The sequence below is a fragment of the Lynx rufus genome, unplaced genomic scaffold (assembly GCF_022079265.1).
Source record: "Lynx rufus isolate CCGP_SWC_20201006 ecotype Redwood Valley unplaced genomic scaffold, mLynRuf1.p SCAF_10, whole genome shotgun sequence".
Taxonomy (NCBI): Eukaryota; Metazoa; Chordata; class Mammalia; order Carnivora; family Felidae; genus Lynx; species Lynx rufus.
Genome location: NW_025814824.1, coordinates 430,128 through 443,063, shown reverse-complemented (window position 1 = coordinate 443,063; position 12,936 = coordinate 430,128). Strand labels below are relative to the sequence as shown.

Here is a 12,936-nt window from a genome sequence, read left to right as displayed (position 1 = left end):
TTTATTTTTAAAAAGACAGGAAAATGTAAAAAGACACAGAACTTTCACAAATGACAAGTACTGTCCATGAAATTGCAAATTTAGTAGAGGGGGGTTTAAAAGCAGATTAGTCAGAAAATGAAGAAATAATTGCTGAACTGAAATACAGATCTGAGGAATAATCAGGAATAAGCACAAAGATACAAAGAAATAGAAAGTATAAAAAAAGGGTAAAACAGATATAGAAGGTGAACAGAGAGCATGTCCCCAACTCTGGAATGAGAATCAGAGAAAATAATGGAAAGAGCTCTGATTCTACTAAGGATGTAAACAGCTGCAGAGACCATCCACACGTGTCATTAAACAAATCTGGATCTATAAAATCATAACATTTCTTGAGTCTATTAGAGACCCAAAGCCACAAGGCAACCAATAAATTTTTCTTCCTCAAAGCAAAGACATGACACAAACTGTTCGCTCCTGGGTCAACTTAGGAGAGGAAAGCAGTCCCTATTCAAGTGGGTAACAAGAAATCAGCTAAAATTTCATAAATTCTTTTTTTGTTGTTAAGTTTTTTCCTTTTTTCTTTTCTTTTCTTTTGTTTTTTTTGTTTGGTTTTTTTTTTTGATATAGAAAAAGAGAAGGAGAGAGAGAGAGAGAGAGAGAGAGAGAGCGCGAGCATGTGCATGCAGGGGAAGGGCAGAGAGAGAATCCGAAGCAGGCTCTACGCCATTGGCATAGAGCCCCATGTAGAGCTTGAAATCACGAACTGTGAGATTATGACCTGAGCCGAAATCAAGAGTAGGATGCTCAACCAACTGAGACAACCAGGTGCCCCAAATTTTGACAAATTCTTAACAACGAATACGGGATAGAGTGTCATTTTGGAACAGGTTGGAACCCCAGACACAAAGGGACACCACCAGAAAAACCAGGGTCATGTCAGAGAGAGCTCCCTGCCTCTGGCACAGGCACTGCCAGGAACAAAGTGAAGCCAGCATTCTTCTTTGATGGAAACCAAAAACCCCGAAATGCTGAAAAAAGGGCAACAAAGCAATGGAAGAAAAAATCTCTTGCTTCCAAGGGAGGAGCACAAGTCAAACTCATCTAATGTTGGGAGATGGACAGAAAACACTCCTGTTACCAAGACAAAGATCCACTGCTTCAGGAAGAGGGCAAAAACCCCATTCCATGGGAGGGGCAGGAAACCCACTGGGCCCAGGATCCTACACTAACACCAAGCATTCATCTGATAACCCTGCAAGAGGAACATGGAAGTCTCTCCTGGCCAAGACCAACCCCAGATCCAGGCGGGCTTTGGCTCTACTGGGCAGGAGGTGCAGGAACACTGGGGAGCCCAACCCCTGAGGTGCAGGTACACAGGACTGCCCAATACTGAGGATGGACCCTGAAAACAGAGAACTCCCGTTGTGCCCACCACAAGCCTGGCACCAAGTAATAAGCATCAACAACTACTACTGGGGAGCGTCAAGCACATGGAGAAAGGTTCCCCTTAGAAAGGCAGAAAGCTGAGTGGATCTGGAACACAGAGAAGAAGCCTCCAGCTCCCAAAACCACATTCTAAGCATAAGGAAAACCAGACCTTGAATTTGAGTTCACAGATGGAAGAATCTGAAACCTATGGTGAGGTGGTGATTTGAAGCCTACTGATGACGGAAACAGTAAAAATCCCAAACCAGCTCAACTGCTGACCACTCTGAATTGACGCCACACTACTAGCATGATAAACGTACCCATTTCTGAGCATAAATACTATTTGCTTCAGTCTCTGTTTTTCCACAACGTATCACTAAAAAAAAAAAAAAATGATGACATACAAAAATTCATGAAAAAAGACCCCAGAAGTAGCAGAATCAGGCTCCAAGATGATACAGATGTTGGCACTATGAGACAGGGACATTAAAATAACCATGATTAAAAGTCACAGAGACAGAAATACGAATGGAGGGGAAGATGGGAAGCTACTGTTTAATGCACAAAGAGTTTCAGTTTTAAAACATGAAAAGTGTCATGACATAGATGGTGGTGGGGCGCCTGGGGGTAGGTAGGTTGAGCTTCCGACTCTTGATTTCAGCTCAGGTCACGATCTCGCAGTTTGTGAGTTCGAGTCCCATGCTGGGCTCTGAGTGGGCTCTGTGCTGACAGCTTGGAGCCTGGAGCCTGCTTTGGATTCTATGTCTTCCTCTCTCTGTCCCTCCCCCACTTGCACGCTGTCTCTCTCTCCCTCTCAAAAGTAAACATCAAAAAAAAAAAAAAAAAAGATAGATGGCGGTGCACCTAAGTTAAATACGTCATGTATGTATTTAATACTATAACTGAACACTTAAAAAGGATTAAGAAGGTAAGTTTTATGGTATATGTATTACAATAAAAAAAGAGGGAAAAAACAGCTAGTACAAAGATATATGAAAGAGTCTTGAATCTTGAAGGTAGTGGTTTCATGAAGCTACAAGAGGTGATAAAATTGCATAGAACAAACAAGTGATTGTAAAACCGATAAAATCTGAAAAAGCTCTGTGAATTTTACTAATGTCAATTTTCTGGATGTGAAGAGTATACTCTGTAACATGTTATCATTGTCAGAGGCTGAATGAAGGGTATGTAGAATCTCCTTGGATACTGGTTTTGTTTTGTTTTTTACAATTTTCTGTGAATTACAATTATTTCAAAATTAAAACTTTAAAAATATGTGTAACAGATGAAATAAGATTAGCAAAATATCAATAATTGTTGATGCCTAATGTGTAGCTGCAGGTTAATTATTCTATTATTTTTACATATATATGAAAACTTCCAAAGTAAAACACTAAAAATAGCCATAATTAATAAATTAAAAGATCTAATGGAAAAAGTTGTACAAATGCATTAACAAATGGGGACTTTCAGTAGACAGAAAAATTAAGGGTCAAATTGAAAATGCCAGAGGTAAAAAAACATGGCATTAGAAGTGAAGAATTCCTTCAAAGGGCTCACTGGTAGGTGGGACTTCAGCTGAGGAAAGAATCTGTGAACTTGAAGATAGGATAACAGAAATTACCCAAACTAAAATCCAAAGAAAAAACAAAGAGTAAAAGACACAGAAGCACCCAATCCCTGAGGTGATATACCAAATGGCTTAATACATGTGCAATTAGCACTGCAAGAGAAGCACAGAAAACAGAAGATTTGAAAAGATGTGGATGGGAATTTTCACACTAACACACCTTAGAAATAATACTGTCAAACTGGGGAAAAACAAAATTAAGAGACAGGTTTGAAGGCAGCCCCAGCCCCCAAATTAACCCTTACAGCAGACTTCTTGTCAGGACCCACGTGATCCAGAAGAGACTAAAGAACATCTTCAATGATGTCGGAGAAGAGCGGCCACCCCAGTTGTCAGTGGTCAACAATATATTTCTGGTCTCCCTCCCACACAGTTGTTCCCCGTCCAATCTCTGTCTAGGTAGGACCCTCTCTCCACCACAAGGTCCACTTCTAGTCCCTCCTCCAATCTCCTGAAGTTCAAGGCTTTAACTTCTATCCACTGGCAGAAAACTCTAGGGCTCTATCTCCTGCCTCCAACTCTTCCGAGCTGCCTACTTCCCGTTTTTACTGCTGTGCTTCACAGATACTCAACATGTCCAACCTGAAGTCACAACCTCACCTACCATGATTCTCTTCCAACTTTCTCTATCTCAACAAATGCAATCACCATCAAGGACTCCTGATCCCTCCCATTCGGCCAATAATTGTGCTTCCTAAATATTCCCCAAGTCCAAACCCATCCAGCACTCTACCTCAGCTACCATTATGCTAGTCCAACCTACAAATGTCTTCGGCATTTTCATAGGCTAATCACTGACCAAGCTGTACCTACTACTATCCGCTGTCAATCCCTTCTCCCTGTGGCATCCACAATAGTTCTTTCTAGGATGTCACACACTCTCCAGGCTCTGCTTTAGTAGCTTTATGCTGGTCTCCGGACGATGATCAAACTCCTCGTACCAAACTCCATGCAGTGTGGACCTTACGTACTTGACAGCCTCATCTCAGAACACACTCTCCGGCTCACACCCTGCTCTTGTCAGTTGCTCACAGACGGCATGCTTCCTCTTTGCATAGTGCCTATGTACAACTACTCTGTCTAGGACCTCTTTGTTAGGTTACACCTACACATTATTCAGATGTCAGCTCAATTTTCAGGAAATGATTCCATGTTCTTCTTAAAAGTCAAATTCCTGATGTATGCTTCAACAGGCATTAAGTAACTCTCCTCTGTAGCACTGAGCGCAACCACAATTTTAGATTTATTTCCATAATTAACTTAGGAGTTCACCAATAGGCTATAACCTCCATGAGTATCAAAGATTGTATCTGTTCTTCCTCACATTTTAAAGCCTAGCACATAGTTAAAAAAAAAAGAGAGAGAGTAAACTTAAAACTGTAGAGTGAAAACAACCCCTAAAAAAAATAAAAACTTGTAATATCTTACCTAGACACAAATTCACTTAATTCTGAATATTCGGTGGGCTCCATTATTATGTTGAGGTCAGTAATAACAGAAGATAAACTCTCCTTATTCTAAAATTTAAAAAAAGTTTATACATCAGATCACAGTAAACATTTAAATAAAATAAAGAGACAAAAATTATTTTAAAAAATACAAAATGAAATACCACCAAGCAATAGGAAAAGGTAATTTTAAAAAGCCACAACAGGAAAAAAAAAGCAAATATAATCACACAAAAAACTTGATATTTTTTAAACTTTATTTCTGAGAGAGAGAGAGAGAGAGAGAGAGAGAGAAAGCGAGCACATGGATGGGGGAGAGGCAGAGAGAGAGAGAGGGAGAGAATCCTAAGTGGGCTCCACAGGGGGCTCGATCACATGACTGTGAGATCATGACCTGAGCCGAACTCAAAGAGGCGAACTCAGACGCTCAACCAAGCCACCCAGGCGTGCCAGAAACTCAAAATATTTATATTAAAAAATGACTTTATAACTAAAAGTGAAAGAATAACCTGGCAAAAAATTTTTACAATAAATATGACAAGGAGAAATGAAAACTGAAAAGAAAAATGTGAAAGACATGAATTAAAAACTGAAATATATTAGACAATTAACATGGAAAAAAGTATTCACTCTCACTAGTAAAAAGACAAATGTAAATTAAACCAATGAGATAATACTTTTACCTATGAAATCATTTTGACAGTACATACTTTAAAATACACATATTCTCGGGGCACCTGGGTGGCTCAGTCAGTTGGGTGACTAACTTCAGCTCAGGTCATGATCTCATGGTCTGTGAGTTCGAGCCCTGCATCGGGCTCTATGCTAACAGCTCAGGACCTGGAGCCTGCTTCAGATTCTTTGTCTCCCTCTCTCTCTGCCCCTCCCCCACTCACACACTGTCTCTCAAAAATGAATAAATGTTCAAAAAAATTTTTTTCAATACACATATTCTCTATACCAGCAGTATGACTTCAAGAATCTATCCTAAAACAGTAAGAAATGAAAACAAAGACTTATGGCTACCTATTACAAAAACATATTTTGATCTGTAAACTCGGGTTTTCTCCTTTACTCTAGTAAATTTTGCTCTATTATATAGTTGCCTATCATTTGTCTTTCACTTGTTTTTGCAAAAAGCATATATTGACCATTTGTGGTCTTCCAGATTGTTCTTTTCACTTGCTCTTACAGGTGATTTTCCTCAAGAGTGCCATCCATATTTACCTCCTGGTTACTTCAAATATAGTTCTCAGCACTATAATCACTTTCTTTCTCTCAGTTCTCTTTCCTCTTACTCAATTTTCTATAAATGCTTCATTTGATAGAGCAGGTTTTATATAGTGTGTTCTTGTATTTATTTCCTGGACTAATTCTTTCAAAGTGAACTTATCCCCATTTTCTTATTAATTCCTCTCATGACAGTACGTTTGCACATGTCCTAAATGAAGATAATAAAACATGGCACCATATTTGTGCTCTATTCTGGGACTACTATGTGTTCACAGGAGTAGATCTAATAATTTCTAATATTTCCTAAGAAAACAGTGAGTGGTTACTTCTTGACACTTCCCCATTTATCTAGGCACTATCTGATGTGTCTCTGTATTTTGAGCTGCTGGAGAAATGGATATTGAGGGCTTATAATCTCTGTTTAGTTTTTTAGCTGCCTGAGGATACAGTGGGAATTGTTAGGAGCAAAGGATCTCAACAGATATTTCTTCAAAGACATACAAATGGGCAGAAAGCACATGAAATAATGGCCAGCATCATTAGTCATCACCTGGTCATTCCATTTGACCCAACAATTCTATTGTTAGACATACACCTAAGAAAAATGAAAACATATGCCTACTTATAAGCTTACACACGAATGTTTACAGTAACATTAACAGTAGTAAAAAGGTGAAAATAGCCCAAATGCCCATCACCTAATAAATGAGTAACTAAATTTGATATATTCATACAATGGAATATATTCAATCAAAAAAAGGAAATGAAGTAATGATACCTGCTATATGCACAAACCTTGAAAATACTATCTTGAGTGAAAGGAGCCAGTCAAAAAGATCACATATTACATGATTCCATTTCAACAAACTGTCCAAAATACACAAACCCATAAAGATAGAAAACAGATGAGCTGTTGTGTAGGTCTGGGCAGAAGAAGAGGGACTGAGGGATGATAAAAAGTAAGGGGTTTCCTTTTGAGGTGATAAAAATGTTCTAAAATTGATGTGGTGATGGTTGTACAACTCTGAATATACTAAAATTTACTGTATATTTTAAATGGATGAATTATTTGATATGTGAATTATTATCTCATTTGACTGGTTTTAAATTTTTTAAAAAACCTCAGAGGCACATCTTGTCTTTTGCTTGAATGTGTGTGGGTGTGTGTTGGATTTTGGCCTTTCACCCATTAGGAAAGGCAAATAAACCTTACCTCACTATAAAGCCTATGATTTACAGGCCCCTCCTTATTTATTTATATCAAGAGTTGTATGCTTAACAGACTGAGCCACCCAGGCACCCCAGATGTCTTTTTTAGTGTTTTTGTTTCCTTCAGATAAATACCCAGAAGTGGAATTGCTGGATCATGTGGTAATTCTGTTTTTAATTTTTGAAGGAATTCCATACTCTTTTCTATAATGACTGTACAAATTTACATTTCTACCAATAGTCAATAATACACAAGAGTTCCCCTTCCTCCACAATACTTATTTCTTGTCTTTTTTATAATAGCCATCCTAATAGGGGTTAGGTGATATTTCATTGTGGTTTTAATTTCTATTCTCTGATTTTTTTCATATACCTGTTTGGCAATCTGTATGTCTTTTTGAAAAAATGTCCATTCAGATCCTCTGCCCATTTTTAAACCAAATTGTTTGGTTATTTTGCAATTGAGTTATAGCAGGTCTTTATATATACTGGAGATGAACCCCATCAGATATAGGATTTGGAAATATCTTCTCCTATTCCAAGGGTTAACTTTTCATTCTGCTGATGGTTTCCTTTGCTATAGGGAAATTTTTTAGTTTTATGTAGTCACACTTCTTGATTTTTGCTTTTGTTGTTTTTGCTTTTTGGTATCAAACAAAAAAATCAACACTGGGACATGTCAAGGAGTTTACTGCCTATGTTTTCTTCTAGGATACTTATGGTTTCTGGTCTTACATTCAAGCATTTAGTCCATTTTGGGTTAATTTTTTGTGTATGGTGTAAGACAGAGGTTCAGTTTCATTCTTTTACATGTGGCTCCCCACGTTTCTGAACACCATTTAGTGAACAGACAGTCCTTTCCCCATTGTATATTCTTGACTATCATAAATTAATTTACCACATATGTGTGGGTTTAGTTCCAGGTTCTCAATTCAGTTCCATTAATCTTTATATGCCAATACCATATTGTTTTAATTACTATAGCTTTTGTAATACAACTTGAAGTCAGGAATCATGATGCCTCCAGGTTTTTTCCTTTCGTAAAAGTCAACTGTCTATTAGGGATCTTTGGCGGTTCCATACATATTTTAGAATTCTATTTTCTATTTCTGTGAAACCTGCCGTAGGACTTTTGATAGGGATTGTAGTTGAATCTGTAGATTCCTTTCAGTACTGTGGACATTTAAAAAATATTAACTCTTCTAATCCATGAGCACAGAATATCTATCCATTTATTTGTGCCTTCAATTTCTCTTGTCAATGTCTTATTGTTTACAATGACCAGGTTTTTGACCTCCTGTAGGTATTTCAATCTTTTTGAGGTAATTAAATAATTTCTCTTATAGTGCATTATTAGTGTACAGAAAAAGAACAGATTTTTGTATATTGATTTTGTATCTTGCAGCTTTACTGAATTCATTTATAAGTTCTAATAACTTCTTGGTGGATTCTTTAGGGTTATCTAGATTTATTTTTAAGTTCATTCTCACTTGCTTGCTTGCTTGCAATAATCTCCACATGGGTCTTGAACTCATGTCCCTGAGATCAAGAGTTGCACATTCCTCTGACTGAGGCAGCCAGGCACCCCTGTTTAGGGTTTTCTATATAGAATATCATGTCATCTGCAAATAGTGATAGTTTTACTTCTTCCTTTCCAATGTGAATGCCTTTTATTTCTTCTTTTTCCCTAATTGCTCTGGGTAGGACTTCCAATACTACGCTAAATAAAAGTGGCAAGGGTAAAAACCCTGTTCCTCATCTTAGAGGAAATTCTTTCATCTCTTCACCATTGAGTATAATGTGGGATGATCATAAATTGCCTTTATTAGGTTGAAGTATGCTCCCTCTATACCTATTTCTTGGGCATTAATATAAAAAAAGGGATGTTGAGGGGCGCCTGGGTGGCTTACTTGGTTGGGCATCTGACTTCAGTTCAGGTCATGATCTCACAGGTCGTGACTTTGAGCCCCGCGTCAGTCTCTGTGCTGACAGCTCAGAGCCTGGAGCTGCTTCGAAATCTGTGACTCCCTCTCTCTCTGACCCTCCCCCACTCATGCTCTGTCTCTCTCTGTCAAAAAATAAACATTAAAAAAAAAAGGGATGAATTTTCTCATATACTTTTCCTGCATCTATTGAGATGATCATATGATTTTTATCCTTCATTTTGTTAATGTGATACATCACGGTAATTGCTGCAAATGTTAAACCACTCCTGCACTCCTGGATTTAATCCCACTTGATCAAGGTGTATAATCCTCTTACTGTATTGTTGAATTTAGTCTGTTAATATTTTGTTGAGGGTTTTTGCATCTACGTTCATTGGCAATATTGGCATGTAATTTTCTTTTCTTGTGGTGTCCTCGTCTGGTTTTGGTATCAGGGTAACACAGGCCTCTAAAGTGAATGTATGGGTCTTCTTTCTTCTTCTATATTTTTGTAAGTATTAGAGAAGGATTGGTATTAAGTCTTCTTTGAATGTTGGGTAGAATTCTCTAGTGAAGCTATTTGGTCCTAGATTTTTGTTTGCTGGAAGGTTTTCAATTACTGATTTACTAGTAACCAATCTCTTCAGATTTCTTCTTGGGTCAGTCTTGGAAGGCTGTATAAGTCTCTAGGAATTGATTCATGTCTTTTAGGTTGTCCAATAGGTTAGCATACAATTGTATTCTTATTATCTTTCCTAGTTTTGTGATATCAACTGCAATGTCTCTTTCACTTCTGATTTTCAGTTCCCTCTCTTTTTTCTTGGTGAGTCTAGCTAAAGGTTTGCCTATAATTGTTTACCTTTCAAAGAAAACAGCTCTTGGTTTCACTGGTCTTTTCTACTGCCTTTTCAGATTCTATTTCACTTATTTCTGCTCTGAGCTTTGTTATTTCCTTCCGACTTTGGGCTCTATTTGTTTTTGTTTTCTAGTTCACTGAGGTGTTAAGACAGGTTTTTTGAAATTTTTCTTGTTCCTTGAGGTATAAATTTATAGCTATGAACTTCCCTTTTAGAACTGCTCTTGCTGCATCCCAGAACTTCAGTATGTTATATTTTTATTTTCCTTTGTCATGAGGTATTTCATTATTTCTCATTTAATTTTTTCATTAACCTGTCAATATTTTAGTAGCATGTTATTTAATCTCCACATGTTTGTGCATTTTCCAGTTTTCTTCTTGTAACTGTTGTCAGAAAAGATGCTTGATATTAATCTTCTTAAACTGTCAAGACTTGTCTTGTGGCCAAACACATGATCTATCCTGGAGAATGGTACATGTGCACTTGAGAAGACTGTATTTTCTTGTTTGTGAATGGAATGCTCTGTATGTATATGTTAAGTGCATCTGGTCTAACCTGTCATTTAAAGCCCATGTTTCCTTATTGATTTTCTGCCTGCATGACCTATCCATTGATGTAGGGTATTAAGGTCTACTACCATTACTGTACTGCTGTCCATTTCTCCCATTAGGTCTTTTAGTATTTGTTATATATTTAGGTGCTCCTATTTTTGGGTGCACAGATATTTATAAATGTTATATTCTCACGTTGTATCAACCAACCCCTTTGTTGTTACATAATGCTCTGCTTTGTCTCTAATGATAGTCTTTGTTTAAAAGTCTATTTTGTCTAGGGGTGTCTGGGTGGCTCAGTTGGTTAAGCACTTCAGCTCAGGTCATGATCTCATGGTCTGTGAGTTTGAGACCTACCTCAGATTCTGTGTCTTCTCTCTCTCTCTCTCATGATCTCATGGTCTGTGAGTTTGAGACCTACCTCAGATTCTGTGTCTCCTCTCTCTCTCTCTCTGCCCCTCCCCCCCTCACATTCTTTCTCTCTCAAAAATAAATATTTTTTAAGTCTATTTTGTCTAACCGAAGTATAGCTACCCCAGCTTTCTTTTGGTTTCCATTTACATGGAGTATCTTTTCCCATCCATCCCTACACTTTCAGTGTGTGTTTGTCCTTATGTTTGAAGTGAGTCTCTTGTAGGCAATGTATAGATGGGTCTTGGTTTTTTTTTTTTTTAAATCCATTCAGCCACTCTATGGTTTCGATTAGAGGATTTAGGTACTTTATATTTAAAGTATTAATTTTGTATGTGCTTATTGTCATTTGTTATTTTCTGGCTGTTTCATATTTCCTCTGTTCTTCTTCTGCTACTCTTTTTTTGTGGCTTATTGACTTTCTTTAATGGTACACTTAGATCCCTTTCCCATTATCTTTTGTGTATCTACTGTAAGTTTTGGTTTGTAGTTACCATGACACTTACATATAACTTGTATTCGTAACAGTCTACTTTAGGGGCACCTGGGTGGCTCAGTTGGTTGGGCGTCCGACTTCAACTCAGGTCATGATCTCGCAGTTTGTGAATTTGGGCCCGCATCGGACTCTGTGCTGACAGCTCAAAGCCTTGAGCCTGCTTTGGATTCTGTGTCTCCCTCTTTCTCTGCCCCTCCCCCACTCATGCTCTGGCTCTGTCTCTCTCTCTCAAAAATAAATAAACATGAAAAATAAATTTTTAATTTCCCTACTATGGAATCATTTTGTTCATTACATCGGGTTTCAGGAAGAGTAGTCACAAAAACCTACTTAGCCATTTTTCCTACAAACTGACACCCATCTGATTTATTATGCTTTATGGAGTATGAATATGGACACGTTAATTCTGATATTCTTATGACACCAGACAGAAACTCTGGAGAATGGAACTGTATATTCCAATCACCGCTGACAATAACAGCTGTGCCAACATGGGTAATCATTCAAACTCCCTTGAGGTATTTCCCTATAAAATAAGGGCATTGAGCTTAATAGTCATAGTGACCTTATAAGGTCACGTATGGTTCTTACCTTCTATTACTATGATTTTATTATAACAATACTAAGTACAGTAGTTTTATTATTTAGGTTACTTTTCAATTTTCTCATGGTTAAATATCTCCCTCTAGTGGAAATTTTGTTTAAAAAATGTTTAAGAATTCAGAAGACTGCTGTGTCTTCACCATTTTCTTCCCTACAAGTCTCAACTATAAAAATCTGAACACATAAAATGGTAAAACCATTTTAGAAGGCAATGTGGTACCATCAATCAGAATTTACATGTACATCTCCTATGAGAGCAGGTCTACTACTCTAAAGGCATACTTACACAAGTAGGCCTAGAATATATGAGGCTTTACCATTAAGTAATAAAAAGTTTTTTTTAGGGGCGCCTGGGTGGCGCAGTCGGTTAAGCGTCCGACTTCAGCCAGGTCATGATCTCGCGGTCCGTGAGTTCGAGCCCCGCGTCAGGCTCTGGGCTGATGGCTCAGAGCCTGGAGCCTGTTTCCGATGCTGTGTCTCCCTCTCTCTCTGCCCTCCCCCGTTCATGCTCTGTCTCTCTCTGTCCCAAAAATAAATAAACGTTGAAAAAAAAAAATACTCTGGTTTCTCTTCAGATCGCATAAACCTTTCGCCTTTAAAAAAAAAAAAAAAAAAGTTTTTTTAAAAATTCTCATCAGTTCATTACATTAGAATTTTAACAAAGAAATATAGTCTGTTGTTCCCTACTTCTCCTACATACGACTCATTCCTAAAATCTTCCTTTTTCGGGAGTTGTTTGAGACTACTTGCAACATCTTACTTAGTAGTCTGGTCCTCAAGAAAAATCCTAAAATTGGTAAGGCACAGAGAGAAACCCAGTGTTGGTAACATAACCAGGGAGAGTCTGCAACAAATTAAGTAAAATTGAGCAGTTCAAAAATTCCTGCTATTTTGGGGCGCCTGGGTGGCTCAGCCAGTTAAGCATCCAACTTCAGCTCAGGTCATGACCTCACGGTTCGTGAGCTCGAGCCCCACACTGGGCTCTGCGCTGACAGTGCGGAGCCTGCTTGGGATTCTCTCTCTCTCTCTCTCTCTCTCCTTCTTTCTCTTCCCCTCCCCCACTTGCACACACGCATGCTCTCTCTCTCAAAATAAACTTAAAAAAAAAAAAAATCCCTACTATTCTGAAATGTAAACAATGACAACTTGTATCTCTTTAG

General features: G+C 37.9%; 1 protein-coding gene across 3 annotated transcripts in view; it reads right to left on the bottom strand.

The window, feature by feature from the left end:
• Positions 1 to 12,936, bottom strand: part of CENPP (centromere protein P) — a 229,886-nt gene that overhangs the window by 192,809 nt on the left and 24,141 nt on the right. For all 3 annotated transcript variants that reach the window (XM_047100513.1, XM_047100518.1, XM_047100519.1), the window contains one exon: positions 4,472 to 4,560. In XM_047100513.1, the coding sequence (XP_046956469.1) occupies positions 4,472 to 4,560 (89 nt within the window). The remainder of the gene's footprint in view (positions 1 to 4,471; positions 4,561 to 12,936) is intronic.